General features: G+C 49.1%; 1 protein-coding gene across 2 annotated transcripts in view; it reads left to right on the forward strand.

Moving 5' to 3' along the window:
* The window catches only part of LOC102940274 (class I histocompatibility antigen, F10 alpha chain), a 133,589-nt gene that overhangs the window by 105,297 nt on the left and 11,042 nt on the right, over nt 1–17,250 (forward strand). For both annotated transcript variants that reach the window (XM_037902414.2, XM_037902413.2), the window contains exons 3-4: nt 13,779–14,054; nt 15,503–15,778. In XM_037902414.2, coding sequence (XP_037758342.1) covers nt 13,779–14,054; nt 15,503–15,778 — 552 coding nt within the window. The remainder of the gene's footprint in view (nt 1–13,778; nt 14,055–15,502; nt 15,779–17,250) is intronic.

The raw sequence follows: 17,250 nt of genomic DNA on the forward strand, positions 1-17,250 counted from the left end.
ACAACACTGTGAGGCAGTCTCTGTAACCCTGAGAGCTCCCGCTACGTCCCTTGCTCTGCCCAGCAGGACTGACCGGCCTGTATGAATCTGTCCCTCTCAAATATAGGAAAAACTTGGATCTAGGGGCTCTCAGAACAATTTCCCTGGTCGCATCCGTCACTTCTGACTCCCATCTGGATGCCTTTTGGTCCTCAGCCAGGGGCTGCAATGCCGTTACCTGTCAGAATATGCAGCTGTGTGCCTGGAAGGCAGCTGGCCAGGCAGCAGTGACCTTAGCATCATCCAAGTGTTCAGGAGGGGAAATTATCTGGGGCATCGGTGTGTAAGGTGGTGGCCAACTCCTCAGACAAATCAAAGATGTCCATTGCTCCTGCCAAAGCACACAGGAGGGGATATAGATCCTGTTCCAAACCCAAGTCATCTTTCCCAGGCTTCCAGGATGTAAATAGTTAGTTGGACTCTCATAGCTCCTGGAACTGGGCATGCCTCAGTCTCCGGGCTTCAGACCCGGGGCCTCCTGCGGCAAGCCCATGCCTTTGAGCAACCTACACTCTAGCTGTCTAAAGTGCATGGATGAGACTCCTCTTGCGGATCGCTGTGAGCTCTGCCACCAGTTCAGTCCACATGTGAAACAGGACAGGGAGGCCAAGCTGAAGTCCCTCCTGATGGAAGCGGCACTCAAACCTTCTTCAGAGCTGAGCCAGTCAAACTTGGCACCGTGTACCTCAATGCTGGTACAAAGAGCTGCTGCAGAGAGAGTCCATATGGGACTCTCGGCACCGTTCCCCAAGCCCAGGCCAAGAAAGAAACCGAAGAAGCAGCTGTCTGAGAGGGTCCTCATCTCTAAGAATGGACAAGCATGGGGAGTGCAGGGGAGTGCGACCTGCATCTAGCCACTCCTCTGCCCCTCCTCCGCAGGTGATACCGTCGACTCCGCCCTGTTCACAGGCTCTATGAATCCAACCAGCCGCCGGCACCAGAGGGGCAGCGAGGCACCAGCAGGGTCACAGTACCATCCATCCCAGAGGCGTTTGTTGTGGCCAGGGATTTGCTGGCACTTCCAGTACCACCATTGCTGGCAGTACAACAGTTGGTGCCAGAAGTGCGGGCAAGCAGAAGGGAGCATGTTGCCCTGAGCTCCTGTTTGGTACCAGGCCCCTTGCTCTCTGCTGATGTTGAAGCAGGCTTCCCCATCTCGGCACCGATCCCTGGATCCTCAGCACCGTCCCTTGGAGCTGACGGGTACCACAACCCCCTCGTCCCCACAAGGTGACTCATCATCCAAGTTGGAGTTTGAATCTTGCATCCAGCCAAGGGACTGGTACCCACATCCCACCAATCAGCCCTATGCAATGGTGGATCCCGGTGCAGGGGTTTCTCTGAGCTCCTGGCCCAGTAGGCAATGGTCCATGCAGCTACAATGGCCTTTTTGGAACCGGTGGGGTTTTCCTCTGCTGCCTAGGGGCTCCTACTCAGTGGTGTCTGAGAGAAGGATTCCTTTGTCACACCAAACAGCAGCTGATCTGGACTACGATATTGAGCTAGGTATTGACTCTCAGGACCTGGAGCTACAGGATCTGGTTGCTGGAGAAGGAGAGAAGGAAGGTCCCATGTTGGTGCAGGCTGCCTCCTCCTCCTGCCCCCCCCCCCCAAAGAATCATAGAATCATAGAATATAAGGGTTGGAAGGGACCTCAGGAGGTCATCTAGTCCAACCCCCTGCTCAAAGCAGGACCAATCCCCAACTAAATCATCCCAGCCAGGGCTTTGTCAAGCCTGACCTTAAAAACTTCTAGCGGCAGGGATAGGTGTTTTGCCTCCCCATGACGACTTCAAGGCTCACCAGGAGTTACTGAAGAAGGTGACCTCGAACTTAGGGCTGGAAGTGGGGGTAGTTAAAAAGTCCTCCAACAACCTGGTCAACATCTGGGCTGCAGTGACCCTGTCGAAGGTAGCTCTGCCTCTCAATGAGACCATCATGGGTCCAGTTAAAACCCTGTGGCAAACCCCTTCCTCACTGTCCCCCAAGTCAAAGAAGGCAGATAGGAAGTACTATGTCTCCGCCAAAGGGTAAGAGTACGTATGTTCCCATCCCCCTCCCGGATCCTTGGTGGCCTCGGCAGCCAATGAGAGGGAAAGGCCAGGATTGTAAGGGGCAACGCTCAAGTCAAAAGACTCAAAAAGCAAGACCTTTTTGGTAGGAAAATCTATTTTACCAGTGGTTACAGCTCCACAGTTCCAGCCAACAGGCACTGCTGTGCAGATATGACTTTCACTCCATGTTGAAATGTAAAGACTCGCTTCCCCAAGAGTCCAGGCAGGAGATTGTTGCTCTGGTGGAAGGGAAGACTGTGGCCAGGGCTTCCCCACAAGCCACCCTTGACACAGCAAATGCGACAGCCGGGGTTATGGATCAGCAGTGCCCATGCAAAGGGGCCCCTGGCTTCAGTCCTCTGGCCTACAGGCAAAGGTCCAGCAGTCTCTTCAAGACCTTCCGTTTGAAAGGACTTCGCTCTTCTCAGAGCAAACAGCAAACTGCATAGCCCGAAAGATGCCAGAACCTCCCTCAAGTCCTTGAATCTCCATGCCCCGGTGCCTTCGAGGAAATATTTCAAGCCCCAACAGCCTGCCCTCTTCCCAGGCCCACTGCCTTGTCAGGACCTGTTCAAAAAAGTTACAGGTGCAGACAGCCACCCCCATCTGCCTCAGCCTTGCTGCCTGGTCCTCAAGGACACTCGGGGGTGTCAAAGTTCCTCCCCCACTCTGAACTCTAGGGTACAGATGTGGAGACCTGCATGAAAACCTCCTACGCTTACTTTCACCAGCTTAGGTTAAAACTTCCCCAAGGTACAAATTAATTTTATCCTTTTGACCCTGGATCTCCACTGCCACCACCAAACTCTAACTGGATTTAATGGGAAACGTAGTTTGGACACGTCTTTCCCCCCAAAATCCTCCCAACCCTTGCACCCCACTTCCTGGGGAAGGTTTGGTAAAAATCCTCACCAATTTGCATAGGTGACCACAGACCCAAACCCTTTTATCTGAGAACAATGAAAAAGCATTCAGTTTTCTTACAAGAAGACTTTTAATAGAAGTAAAGGAATCACCTCTGTAAAATCAGGATGGTAGATACCTTACAGGGTAATTAGATTCAAAACATAGAGAATCCCTCTAGGCAAAACCTTAAATTACAAAAAAGACACACAGACAGGAATAGTCATTCTATTCAGCACAGTTCTTTTCTCAGCCATTTAAAGAAATCATAATCTAACACATACCTAGCTAGATTACTTACTAAAAGTTCTAAGACTCCATTCCTGTTCCATCCCCGGCAAAAGCAGCATACAGACAGACACAGACCCTTTGTTTCTCTCCCTCCTCCCAGTTTTTGAAAGTATCTTGTCTCCTCGTTGGCTATTTTGGTCAGGTGCCAGCGAGGTTACCTTTAGCTTCTTAACCCTTTACAGGTGAGAGGATTTTTCCTCTGGCCAGGAGGGATTTTAAAGGGGCTTTACCCTTCCCTTTATATTTATGACAGGGGGCTCCAAGCAGAACTTTTGCCGAGGCACCCGAGGGCATTACACCAGTCACCATACCAGATCCTGCCCCCTTTTTGTTTTTGGACCATCTCTCCTGCTTCCGTAATAATGGCAGCCTTCCTGAGATCTCAATGACTGGCTGGTCAATGGCCAGTCCAAGTCCCAGGTGAAAGCCAGCAACCACCTCGTCCAAGTAAGCTTTCGAGCACTGGGCCTGCTGATAAACGAGCAGAAGCCAACACACGTCCCAGTTCAGAGGATAGAGTTTATCGGAGCAGTGCTCGATTCTACCCAGGCCGGGGCCTTCATCCCAGAAGCCCATTTCCAGTCAGTATCGTCACAGGTCAAGGCCCACTCAGTCTGTTGGGTCACAAGGCCTTGTACATATACGTGGTGCAGTATGCAAGGTTGCATCTCAGACCCCTTCAGGCTTGGCTGGCCTCACTGTACCAGCCAGACAGCCATCATTTGGACTCGGTGCTCACGGTGCCTACCCATCTCGGGCACCTCAGGACACAAGGTCAGTGGTCCCAGCAGGAACTCTTGCTACGGATAAACATCAGAGAGCTCAGAACAGGAAATGTCAGCAGTTCTGCTGTCTGTGTGACTGCAACCTGGGCTCACTCCCGGATGCCTTCTAAGGGTATGTCTACACTACGAAATTAGGTTGAATTTATAGAAGTCGGTTTTTTAGAAATCGTTTTTATATAGTCAATTGTGTGTGTTCCCACACAAAATGCTCTAAGTACATTAAGTGCATTAACTTGGCGGAGTGCTTCCACAGTACCGAGGCTAGCGTCGACTTCTGGAGTGTTGTACTGTGGGTAGCTATCCTACAGTTCCCCCAGTCTCCACTGCCCATTGGAATTCTGGGTTGAGATCCCAATGCCTGATGGGGCAAAAAACATTGTCGCGGGTGGTTCTGGGGACATGTCGTCAGGCTCTCCCTTCCTCTGTGAAATCAACGGCAGACAATCGTTTCGCGCCTTTTCTCTTGAGTTACCTGTGCAGACGCCATACCACGGCAAGCATGGAGCCCGCTCAGCTCACTGTCAACCGTATGTCTCCTGGGTGCTTGCAGATGCAATGCGGTACCGCTACACAGCAGCAGCAACCCATTGTCTTGTGGCAGGAGAGTCTGCAAAAGGCCTGAAAACCATCCTCATCGTGTCCGAGGTGCTCCTGGCCGTCTCGGTAAGGTCGGTCAGGAGCGCCTGGGCAGACATGAGCGCAGGGACTGAATTAGGAGTGACTCGACCAGGTCATTCTCTTTAGTCCTGCAGACAGTCCTATTGTACCATCTTATGGTGAGCAGGCAGGAGATGAGGATGGCTTGCAGTCCTACTGCACCGTCTGCTGCCAGCCAAAGATGTAAAAGACAGATGGAGTGGATCAAAACAAGAAATAGACCAGATTTGTTTTGTATTCATTTGTTCCCCCCGTCCCTCTGTGAAATCAACGGCCGACAATCGTTTTGGTGAGGTCTGTTGGGGCACCTTGAAAACTTGAATGGAGATTCAGTCCTGCCTGAAATACCAGAGGGAGGGATAGCTTAGTGGGTTGAGCATTGGCCTGCTAAACCCAGGGTTTTGAGTTCAATCCTTGAGGGGGCCATTCTGTGTGACAGTTGTTTTTGTTTCTCATTGATGTAAAGCCACCCCCTTTGTTGATTTTAATTCCGTGTAAGACAACCCTGTAAGGCCTGTCGTCAGTCGCCCCTCCCTCCGTCAGAGCAACGGCAGACAATTGTTCCGCGCCTTTTTTACCATGGCAAGCATGGAGCCTGCTCAGATCACTTTGGCAATTAGGAGCACATTAAACACCACGTGCATTATCCAGCAGTATATGCAGCACCAGAACCTGGCAAAGCGAAACCGGGCAAGTAGGCAATGTCACCGCGGTGACGAGAGTGATGAGGACATGGACACCGACTTCTCTCAAAGCACGGGCCCTGGCAATGCGAGCATTATGGTGCTAATGGGGCAGGTTCATGCGGTGGAATGCCAATTCTGGGCCCGGGAAACAAGCACAGACTGGTGGGACCGCACAGTGTTGCAGGTCTGGGACGATTCCCAGTGGCTGCGAAACTTTCACATGCGTAAGGGCACTTTCATGGAACTTTGTGACTTGCTTTCCCCTGCCCTGAAGCGCAAGAATACCAAGATGAGAGCAGCCCTCACAGTTGAGAAGCGAGTGGCAATAGCCCTGTGGAAGCTTGCAAAGCCAGACAGCTACCGGTCAGTCAGAAATCAATTTGGAGTGGGCAAATCTACTGTGGGGGCTGCTGTGGTGCAAGTAGCCAACGCAATCAAAGATCTGCTGATATCAAGGGTAGTGACCCTGGGAAATGTGCAGGTCATAGTGGATGGCTTTGCTGCAATGGGATTCCCTAACTGTGGTGGGGCCATAGACGGAACCCATATCCCTATCTTGGCACCGGAGCACCAAGCCGGCCGGTACATAAACCGCAAGGGGTACTTTTCAGTAGTGCTGCAAGCACTGGTGGATCACAAGGGATGTTTCACCAACATCAGCGTGGGATGGCCAGGAAAGGTACATGACGCTCGCATCTTCAGGAACTCTGGTCTGTTTCAAAAGCTGCAGGAAGGGGCTTTATTCCCAGACCAGAAAATAACCATTGGGGATGTTGAAATGCCTATATGTATCCTTGGGGACCCAGCCTACACCTTAATGCCGAGGTTCATGAAGCCATACACAGGCAGCCTGGACAGTAGTCAGGAGCTGTTCAACTATAGGCTGAGCAAGTGCAGAATGGTGGTAGAATGTGCATTTGGACATTTAAAAGCTCGCTGGCGCAGTTTACTGACTCGTTTAGACCTCAGCGAAACCAATATTTCCACTGTTATTACTGCTTGCTGTGCACTCCACGATATCTGTGAGAGTAAGGGGGAGACGTTTATGGGGGGGGGAGGTTGAGGCAAATCACCTGGCCGCTGGTTACGTGGAGCCAGACACCAGGGTGGTTAGAAGAGCATGGAGGGTACAGTGCGCATCAGAGAAGCTTTGAAAATCAGTTTCATGACTGGCCAGGCTACGGTGTGAAAGTTCTGTTTGTTTCTCCTTGATGAAACCCCCCGCCCCTTGGTTCACTCTACTTTCCTGTAAGCTAACCACCCTCCCCTCCTCCCTTCGATCACCACTTGCAGAGGCAATAAAGTCATTGTTGCTTCACATTCATGCATTCTTTATTAATTCATCACACAAATAGGGGGATAACTGCCAAGGTAGCCCAGGAGGGGTGGTGGAGGAGGGAAGGACAAGGCCACACAGCACTTTAAAAGTTTAAAACTAAAGGAATTGGCGGATGTGATTGCAGAGCCATTGGCCATTATCTTTGAAAACTCATGGCGATCGGGGGAAGTCCCAGAAGATTGGAAAAAGGCTAATGTAGTGCCCATCTTTAAAAAAGGGAAGAAGGATGATCCTGGGAACTACAGGCCGGTCAGCCTCACCTCAGTCCCCGGAAAAATCATGGAGCATGTCCTCAAGGAATCAATTCTGAAGCACTTAGACGAGAGGAAAGTGATCAGGAACAGTCAGCATGGATTCACCAAGGGAAAGTCATGCCTGACTAATCTAATTGCCTTCTATGATGAGATAACTGGTTCTGTGGATGAAGGGAAAGCAGTGGACATGTTATTCCTCGACTTTAGCAAAGCTTTTGACACGGTCTCCCATAGTATTCTTGTCAGCAAGTTAAAGATGTATGGGCTGGATGGATGCACTACGAGGTGGGTAGAAAGTTGGCTAGATTGTCGGGCTCAACGGGTAGTGATCAATGGCTCCATGTCTAGTTGGCAGCCAGTATCTAGTGGAGTGCCCCAAGGGTCGGTCCTGGGGCCTGTTTTGTTCAATATCTTCATTAATGATCTGGAGGATGGTGTGGATTGCACCCTCAGCAAGTTTGCGGATGACACTAAACTGGGAGGAGTGGTAGATACGCTGGAGGGTAGGGATAGGATACAGAGGGCCCTAGACAAATTGGAGGATTGGGCCAAAAGAAATCTGATGAGGTTCAACAAGGACAAGTGCAGAGTCCTGCACTTAGGACGGAAGAATCCCATGCACCGCTACAGACTAGGGACCGAATGGCTAGGCGGCAGTTCTGCAGAGAAGGACCTAGGGGTGACAGTGGACGAGAAGCTGGATATGAGTCGACAGTGTGCCCTTGTTGCCAAGAAGGCCAATGGCATTTTGGGATGTATAAGTAGGGGCATTGCCAGCAGATCGAGGGATGTGGTTGTTCCCCTCTATTCGACATTGGTGAGGCCTCATCTGGAGTACTGTGTCCAGTTTTGGGCTCCACACTACAAAAAGGATATGGAAAAATTGGGGAGAGTACTGCGAAGGGCAACAAAAATGATTAGGGGACTGGAACACATGAGTTATGAGGAGAGGCTGAGGGAACTGGGATTGTTTAGTCTATGGAAGAGAAGAATGAGGGGGGATTTGATAGCTGCTTTTAACTACCTGAAAGGTGGATCCAAAGAAGATGGATCTAGACTATTCTCAGTGATAGCAGATGACAGGACAAGGAGTAATGGTCTCAAGTTGCGGTGGGGGAGGTTTAGGTTGGATATTAGGAAAACCTTTTTCACTAGGAGGGTGGTGAAACACTGGAAAGCGTTACCTAGGGAGGTGGTGGAATCCCCTTCCTTAGAAGTTTTTAAGGTCAGGCTTGACAAAGCCCTGGCTGGGATGATTTAGTTGGGATTGGTCCTGCTCTGGGCAGGGGGTTGGACTAGATGGCCTCCAGAGGTCCCTTCCAACTCTATTATTCTATGATTCTATGAAAACTTTAAAACTTATTGAATGCCAGCCTTCTGTTGCTTGGGCAGTCCTCTGAGGTGGAGTGGCTGGGTGGCCGGAGGCCCCCCCACCGTGTTCTTGGGCGTCTGGGTGGGGAGGCTATGGAACTTGGGGAGGAGGGCGGTTGGTTACACAGGGGCTGTAGCGGCGGTCTGTGCTCCAGCTGCCTTTCCTGCAGCTCAACCATATGCTGGAGCATATTAGTTTGATCCTCCAGCAGCCTCAGCATTGAATCCTGCCTCCTCTTATCATGCTGCCACCACCTTTCAGCTTCAGCCCTCTCTTTAGCCCGCCACTTACTCTCTTCAGCCCGCCACCTCTTTTCCCCGTCATTTTGTGCTTTCCTGCACTCTGACATTGTCTGCCTCCACGCATTCATCTGTGCTACATCAGTGTGGGAGGACAGCATGAGCTCAGAGAACATTTCATCGCGTGTGCGTTTTTTTCTCCTTCTAATCTTCACTTGTCTCTGGAAAGGAGAAGATCCTGTGATCCTTGAAACACATACAGCTGGTGGAGGAAAAAAAAAGGGACAGTGGGATTTAAAAAGAGACATTTTATAGAACAATGGCTACACTCTTTCACGGTAAACCTTGCTGTTTACGTTACATACATAGCACATGTGCTTTTGTTCCAAGGTCGCATTTTGCCTCCCCCCACCACGTGGCTAGCCCCTCCCCCCTTCCCATGGCTAACAGCGGGGAACATTTCTGTTCAGCCACACGCTAACAGCCCAGCAGGAACGGGCACCTCTGAATGTCCCCTTAAGAAAAGCACCCTATTTCAACCAGGTGACCATGAATGATATCATTCTCCTGAGGATAACAGAGAGAGAGATAAAGAACAGATGTTGTTTGAACGCCAGCGAACATACACTGCAATGCTTTGTTCTACAATGGTTCCCGAGTACGTGCTACTGGCCTGGAGTGGTAAAGTGCCCTACCATGGTGGATGGAATAAGGCTGCTCTCCCCAGAAACCTTTTGCAAAGGCTTTGTGAGTACATCCAGGAGAGCCGCGAATGCCAGGGCAAATTAATCATTAAACATGCTTGCTTTTAAACCATGTATACTATTTTAAAAGTTACACTCACCAGAGGTCCCTTCTCCGCCTGGCGAGTCCGGGAGGCAGCCTTGGGTGGGTTTCTGGCTGCTTTCACCTGCTGTTAAATCGATTTAACGCTGCTACATTAGACCTCAACTCCTAGTGTAGACCAGGGCTTACTTCCTTAGAGAACACACCTGTTCTGCGCCTTCCCCCCTATTCCTTTTCTGCACAAGATCTTGCTGAGGTCAGGGGCGAAGGTTCTTCTCTTAGCCTCAGCCTGGGCACATCGGCACTAGTTTGGCTTATTTCTAGACCTGTCAGTAACAACTCCAATGCCACTCCCTCCCCTTCCGGACCTCCCCTTTTCCGCATTCTACCCCTGCTGGGTGGTTGATCAGTTTTTTCACATGAAATGTCCATTCACTTGCTCAAGGGCTTTGAAGGGCTATATCTGCAAATCTGGGAACCCATCCCCCTGGGGGACTTAAACCTGGTCCTCTCAGAGCTCACGGGGCCTCCCTTTGAGACACTGGCATTATGCCCTCTTGTACCTTTCCTGGAAGGTCGCCTTTCTAGTAGCAATTATCTCAGTCAGGAGGGTGTCAGAGATTAGAGCTCTTCTGTCAAAACCTCCATGTATAGTGTTCTTTAACAACAAGGTCAACGTCGCCCCCACCCCATGTTCCTCCCAAAGGTAGTCTCGCAGTTCATAGTAATCAGGCTGTTTTCCTGCTGTCATAAACATACAGCTAAGGGTATCATAAAATCCCTCCTTTACCTGTAAGGGATTAATCAGTTCCATTAACCTAGTTGGCACCTGACCAGAAGGACCAATGGGGAAAGAAGATACTTTCAAATCGGGACAGGGTGGGGGGGAGTTTTTGTTGGGCTCTTGGAGACAAAGAGAGAGACCAAGTAAGTAATCCAGCTTCTACTGAAATGATCCATCTAAATTTACATAAATTGTAAATAATAGCAAGGAAATGCATTAGAGTATCTTTTGTTTTAGCTTGTAAATTTTCCGTATGCTAAGAGGAAGGTTTATTCCTGGTTTTTGTAACTTTAAAGTTTTGCCAGAGGGGAATCCTCTGTTTTAAATCTTCTTACCCTGTAAAATTATCTTCCATCCTGATTTTACAGAGGTGCTTCTTTTTCTTTATAATAAAGTTCTGTTTTTAAAAACCTGATTGGTTTTTAGTGTTCTAAAAATCGAAGGGTCTGGTCTGTGCTCCCTTGTTTATTCTCAAGCCTCTCCAGGAAAGGGGGTGAAGGGTCTTGGGGGGATATTTTGGGGAAACAAGAACTCCAAGTGGTCCTTTTCCTAAATCTTTGTCTAACTCACTTGGTGATGGCAGCGATAGGCATCCAAGGACAAGGAAGAATTTGTGCCTTGGGGAAGTTTTTAACCTCAGCTGGTAAGAATAAGCTTAGGGGGTCTTTCATGCGGATCCCCACATCAGTATCCTAGAGTTCAGAGTGGGGAGGGAACCCTGACACCTGCCCATTTTCTTAAGCCTCACAAGAATAGGGGGAATGACATTTCCATACTCTGGATGTCAGGCAGGGCGTCCCAGTATTCTATATAGAAAGGACTATATAGAAAGTCGATCCTTAAATCCACGGAGCTCTTTTGTGGCAGTAGCTGATAGGATGAAAGGCTCAGAGAATTTCATCCTGGATCACATTGTGCATTCGCATGTGCTATGAGCAGGCAGGTGTCCCACCACCTGCCTTCCTGACAGCCCCTTCTATGAGAGCACGAGCTTCCTCAGTGGTGTTCATGGCCCAGGCTTGATCCAGGACATTTGCAGAGCAGCGACCTGGGCGTCAGTACATACTTTTTCTTCCAACTATGCCATCACCTAGCAAGTTAGAGATGACACTGGGTTTGGTTGGGCAGTGTTGTAATCCACGTGTCCATGAACCTCTTATGGTACTGCTTGGGAGTCTCTGAACGTGGAATGGACGTGTGCAAGCATTTTGAAGAAGAAAAATGGTTACTAACCTTTCTGTAACTGTTGTTCTTTGAGACGTGTTGCACACATCCATTCCCCGACACACCCTCCTACCCCTCTGTTGGAGTTGCTGGCAAGAAGGAACGGAGACGGTGCGGGGTCAACCAGTCTCCTTATACTGCGACATGAACGCGCCGCACTAGAGGGCGCTAGAGCAAGCCTGAGGTGTATCACCGAGGGAAAAATTTCTGGTGACTGTGTGCAGGGCACGCACACCTAGCATGGAATGGACACATCTCCGAGAACAACCATTGCAGGTGTTTGTCCAGCTCTGGGGCATAGTTCAGGGACACAGCTTAGTCAGCTTGGCTCTCACCTCTGGCTGTGACACCAAATTGTATTTTAATCCCTTGACCTACATTTTTCCAGAAGTGATTAGTGATTTTTGGGTGTCTGAGATTGAGGCTGGGTGCTCCCACTTTCTGATCAGGCCCCTTTAAAAGGGCTCAGGTGGGCACCCAAAATCACTAGTCATTGCTGAAAATCTAGGCATTTATCTCGATGTATCTAATGCAGGGCGGGGGAGGGGTGAAAATATTTGGGACCCTGTGTCAGGGTTCCATACCTACTCTGAACTCTAGGGTACAGATGTGTGGACCCGCATGAAAGACCCCCTAAGCTTATTTTTACCAGCTTAGGTTAAAAATTTTCCCAAGGCACAAATTCCACCTTGTTCTTGAATGGTGTGCTGCCACCACCAAGTGATTTAGACAAGAACAGGGAAAGGACCACTTGGAGTCCTATTCCCCCAAGCCCTACACTGCCTTTCCTGGGGAAGACTTGATAATAATATCCTCACCAATTGTTACAGGTGAACACAGACCCAAACCCTTGGATCTTAAGAACAATGAAAAATCAATCAGGTTCTTAAAAGAAGAATTTTATTTAAAGAAAAGGTAAAAGAATCCACTCTGTAAAATCAGGATGGTAAATACCTTACAGGGTAATCAGATTCAAAACATAGAGAATCGCTCTAGGCAAAACTTAAATTCCAAAAAGACACAAAAATAGGACTACACATTCCTTCCAGCACAGTGAATTTCACAAGCCAAAAACAAAAGAAAATCTAACGCATTTTCTAGCTAGATTACTTACTAACGCTATAGGAGTTGAATTGCTTGTTTCCTTGATCGGTCCCCAGGCAGAGGCATCACACAGACAGACAAAGCCCCCCCCCCACCCCATTGGTCATTTCTTGGTCAGGTGCCAGACAGGTTACCCGAGCTTCTTAACCTTTTACAGATAAGAGGATTTTATAGTACTGTATCAGAGCTTCTTAACCCCTTCCCTTTATGACACCCTGTGTGGGTTATTTTTGTGCCCCCACATTCTGCCCTGTTTGCCAAGCGAGGGGTCTGATTCGTTCCCCACACGTTTCAGTCTTCCTTGTGATCCCCGCAGTGATCTCTATTCACCATAGCCTCCCTCCCTCTCCCCTAAATTCTCCTTCCTGTCCCCATCCCCCCCTCATCCCTCAGTCTCCCTCCCTGCCTCCTGTCAGCCTAGGGGTGGCTGTACTAAGTGAGTCTGTTCTTGGCTGTGTGCGAGATGGGGGCCGTTGTGAAGATTAGTCTGGCTGTAGGAAAATGTTGGTCAGCTGAACTAAAGGCCGTCAGTGGCCTGATGCTTACAGGGAATCACCTGGGGACAGTGGCCGTGTGAAAAAGAGGCCAAGCATCCAAAGTTGGTACTTTGCCGTTCCTAGATTGAGCTGGGGGCATGGAGAAGATGGGGCAGGGAAACAGAGGAATCCTGGGGATTCTGTGAGGTCCTTAAACCAGAGCAGAGGTTAGTGTCGGGGACAGACCTCCTGTACCCCCTCCCCACAGGGACATGGGGGTACTGTGAATGGAGGAGGTGGGGGACCAAGTGACCCTGAGGACCCTGCAAAATTAATAAAACCAGAGCAGAAGAGAGTGGGGTATAGACTCTCTGCACTCTCTCTCTTCTGCTCTCTGAGCATCCCCCCAGTTCTGGTAGGGAGGGTCATTTTAGGAAAGAGAGAGAGTGCAGAGGGATAGACCCCTGCAAAATCCGAAGTACTCCCTTTGGGGTTGTGCCACACTGCACCCCCTGAAGGGAACATACAAGAACAAGCAGCAATGAGGTACTCCTTGAAGGTTGTGAGCTCTCTGCAGTGTGTGTGGGGGGGAGCGCCCCCTGCGGGTTTGGGTTCCCTCCTGAAAGGAGCTGGGAGGGTGTAGGACCCAACAGCATAAGTGGGAACCCCATTTCTCAGGAGACGGAAGGCCCAATAGCAAAGGGAGGACCCACTGGGCTACCTACAGTTGGGTCTTGGTGAGATTTTCAGAGAGAGGCTGCTGCTGACCCTCAGCTGTGTTTCAGGGTTTCACGTCATCCAGACGATATACGGCTGTGATCTCCGGGAAGACAACGTCATTCAGGGATTTTACCAGGATTCATATGACGGACGAGACTTTCTTACCTTCGATAAGGAGACCATGACTTGGGTAGCAGCAGATATTGGGGCTCAGATCACCAAGAAGAGATGGGATGTTGAAATAGGTGACAACCAGCGGTGGAAACGCTACCTGGAGGAGGAATGTATTCCCTGGCTAAGGAGTTCTCTAGAGTATGGGAAGGAGACTCTGCAGAGGAAAGGTAAGATGGGGGACAAGTCCCACCCAGGAGGTCACTACAAGTTACATCTCCATTCCCCAGCCCCAGTTCCAAAATGGAGCAGGGGGTGGGGGGCAGTTGAGCTAACCTGGCCCCAGGGATGGGTGGGGAAACAACCCCTTCCCCCCCGCTCCCCCAGCTCTGCTGGAAAAAAAGATAAGAAATTGAAAATGTTAAAAGCAGCTCACTGTAGAGAAGCTGACCAAATTTACAGCACAAATTCTACCTCTTCCCCTGGTGTGACACAGTAGTTATCAAGGCAATCTGCCTGTGTGTGTGCATTTTAGAGCACTTTGATTAATTATGGAAAAGCCACCACTTCCATGTACACCAGCTTTATTCACCATGCAATTCTTCCTCATTCACTGTCTGTACCATCATATTTGTTATGTTACCCCCAGCCCCTGTGTTCCACCAATGACAGTAGCTTTGTTCTTGTTGCCTCTTTGTCCAAACTTCTCCCACAGTCATCTATGTGCTTTCTTCTATACCATCCCCTACATGTGGAATTGCCCTCCCCATACTAATGTGGAAGAAGGCTCCCCTTGTCCTTAAAGTTTTCCCTCTCAAGACCTACCTTTGCTGCAACACTTCCATACTTATTACTTGTTCTTTTATTACTTGTTAATTTTATGCAAATTGGTTAGCATCATTACACACCCTAATCTTTCCCTTCCCAAACAGTTTGCATTTGCTGTTCAAGGTTACTTGAAATTTGTACCTAGTTTTTTTGCAACATACTAGTTGCTTATTTCTCTCACAAACCTCAGCAGAACATCATCTTGTCCTTTGCCATCTTTACAAATGCCAAGAAGTAAAAGCCATACACAGCAGTGTAATGTATATTTCAGTGCCAAGGGGCTGGGAAACTGATTGTTCAACATAAGGGTAAATCCTTTTGAAATCCATAATATTGGGGTAAACAGATTTGGTAACAACCTACAAGAAATTAGCCAATTAATATTAGCTAGTTTGAGGGCAATTTAGCACTGTCACTTTTGTTTAATGGGCCCTTTCCATCTCTAATTGGTCAGTTTATCCAGCCCATTTTTTTGCTTCCTGGCCAGGGCAAGATTCTTCTCTCTTTCAAATCCAGGGACTGAGAGGAGATGGGCACAAACCTAGCACATGATTGACATCTGTATCTGGAGCTTAGTGAAGCCTTTCAAGGTACTTGTGTCACTGTGGTTGGGAGCAGAGGCCAGGTCAGGGACCTGGATTCAGGATTCACCGTTGCTGATGCTGTGAATTTGGCACAGGAATCCACTAACATGGTGGTTTCTCTCTCATCAGAGGGATTCCGTCTCATGGACTCTCATCCTCTCCCACTGCTGGGGTCTCCGAATTTCATGCTGTAAAGCTCCAGCAAAGGCTGCCTGGTTTAGAGCTTGAAAACAACTACAGTAACTTCAATTTTGTCTTTTTCCCAGTGCGCCCAACAGCTAGAGTGAGTGACCGGTCATCTCATGACGGCCTCACCACCCTCTCCTGTACAGTCAGAGGGTTCTACCCCCGGGACATCACCGTGACCTGGCTGAAAAATGGGGAGAGCAGACAGCAAGAGACCTACTCTGAAGGCATCCTACCCAGTGGGGACGGGACTTACCAGACCTGGGTGAAAATGGAGATTGATCCCAAGATCAAAGCCCATTATTCATGTCACGTGGAGCATGAAAGCCTGTTAGAGCCACTCTCTGTCTCCTGGGGTAAGGAGTTTGTGTGTTTGTCTGTTTTCCGAGTGGGAGAGGGGGAATCCATTACTCTCAAACCCAGAAAAAATCTCATTCGAATTTCTAGGCTGAAGCTGGAATTTCCTCAGGGTCTATGAGTCCCTGTCCTCTTTGGCCCTATCCCTCTGCAGTCAAGTTCTTGTGCTAGAATTGGGACCCACAGGGCCTGGGGCTTATGTCTTGCTCTCCAGTTTGCTGCCTCTGGGACTGTTTGTTACATCTCAGCAATACACTGTCTCTGAAGGGAGAAGATTAACAAGTGGACATTAATGCCTGAAGGGACCATTCTAATCATCTGATCTGAGCTCCTGCATAGCCCAGGGAAGTGGGAAATCACACCAGGGACCCTAGCATCCAGTTTGGTCATCTGTGGGCAAACAAGATCTGATCCTTCAGAAAGAGATTGCCTATTCCAGATGTAAAGTCTCCAAGGGATGGAGAATTTACCACATCCTAGGGGAAGCTCAAATCTGCCCCTTATTTCCAAACAGAATTGGTCTTGCTTTAGCTTGCAGCCCGGGCTCAACTTCAGGCACTCATGGTCCTGCCATGAGTGCAGGGGACTGGACTGGATGACCTCTCAAGGTCCCTTCCAGACCTATGATTCAGCAGATTCTCAGAAACATAGCTCTACGTGCCCTTCATTCTTGCCCATGTGGCCAGAGAGAGATGTTTAATTTTGGGAGCAGCTTGTTTCTGTGTGCAGTGATGCTGGAAGAGAGGGTATGGGCTTGGAATGGAGCGAGGAGGCAGATTAGAGCCCTGCATCAGTGGGGAGAGTCTCCTGTGTCCCTAGCATAAAAAAGTCGAGGAAGAATTTTTTTACACATGGATCTGCCTTCCAGCCATCTTTTTGCTTGGTTAATTGTGATGTGGAAAAATGCAGCATTTGGAAGTGCAAACAATTTCTGAGAGGGCAGCCTGCACTGGGACTCTAGTCAGCAAATGGTTTCACATCACAATGCTGCTACCACATCCCCTGCCAATTTTTGTGTCATAAACCACATTTCCTTATTCTCTTAGAAATATTTTTCTTTTTGCTGTTTTATTATGTGGCTCTTTCAGACAACAGGAGAAGCTGATTAGTGAAACTGAAAGTGTATACAGAACTCGGGGTTCAACAGGTTTATATAAACAAAGAACAGTATTAAAATATCTCTATCATCCCCTCTTCACTTCCTGCCCCCCTCAAAAAACATGTGTCTGTAACTCCATTAATAGCAGGGAAATCCAGAGCTTTGAGGTCAGTTTCCAGTTTGTCACCAGACTCCCACAATGGGACTGTTCCATTAGTCATGGAAGTCAGCGTGGTCAAAGGGGGTTAGGGGCTGGGAATCAGGACTCCTGGGTTCTGTCCTTGGCTCTGGGAGGTAAGTGGAGGCTAGTGGGTTAGAGTAGGAGGTCTGGGAGCCAGGACTCCTGGGGTCTATTCCTGGCTCTTGCACTGC

This window comes from Chelonia mydas, chromosome 5, assembly GCF_015237465.2.
Source record: "Chelonia mydas isolate rCheMyd1 chromosome 5, rCheMyd1.pri.v2, whole genome shotgun sequence".
Taxonomy (NCBI): Eukaryota; Metazoa; Chordata; order Testudines; family Cheloniidae; genus Chelonia; species Chelonia mydas.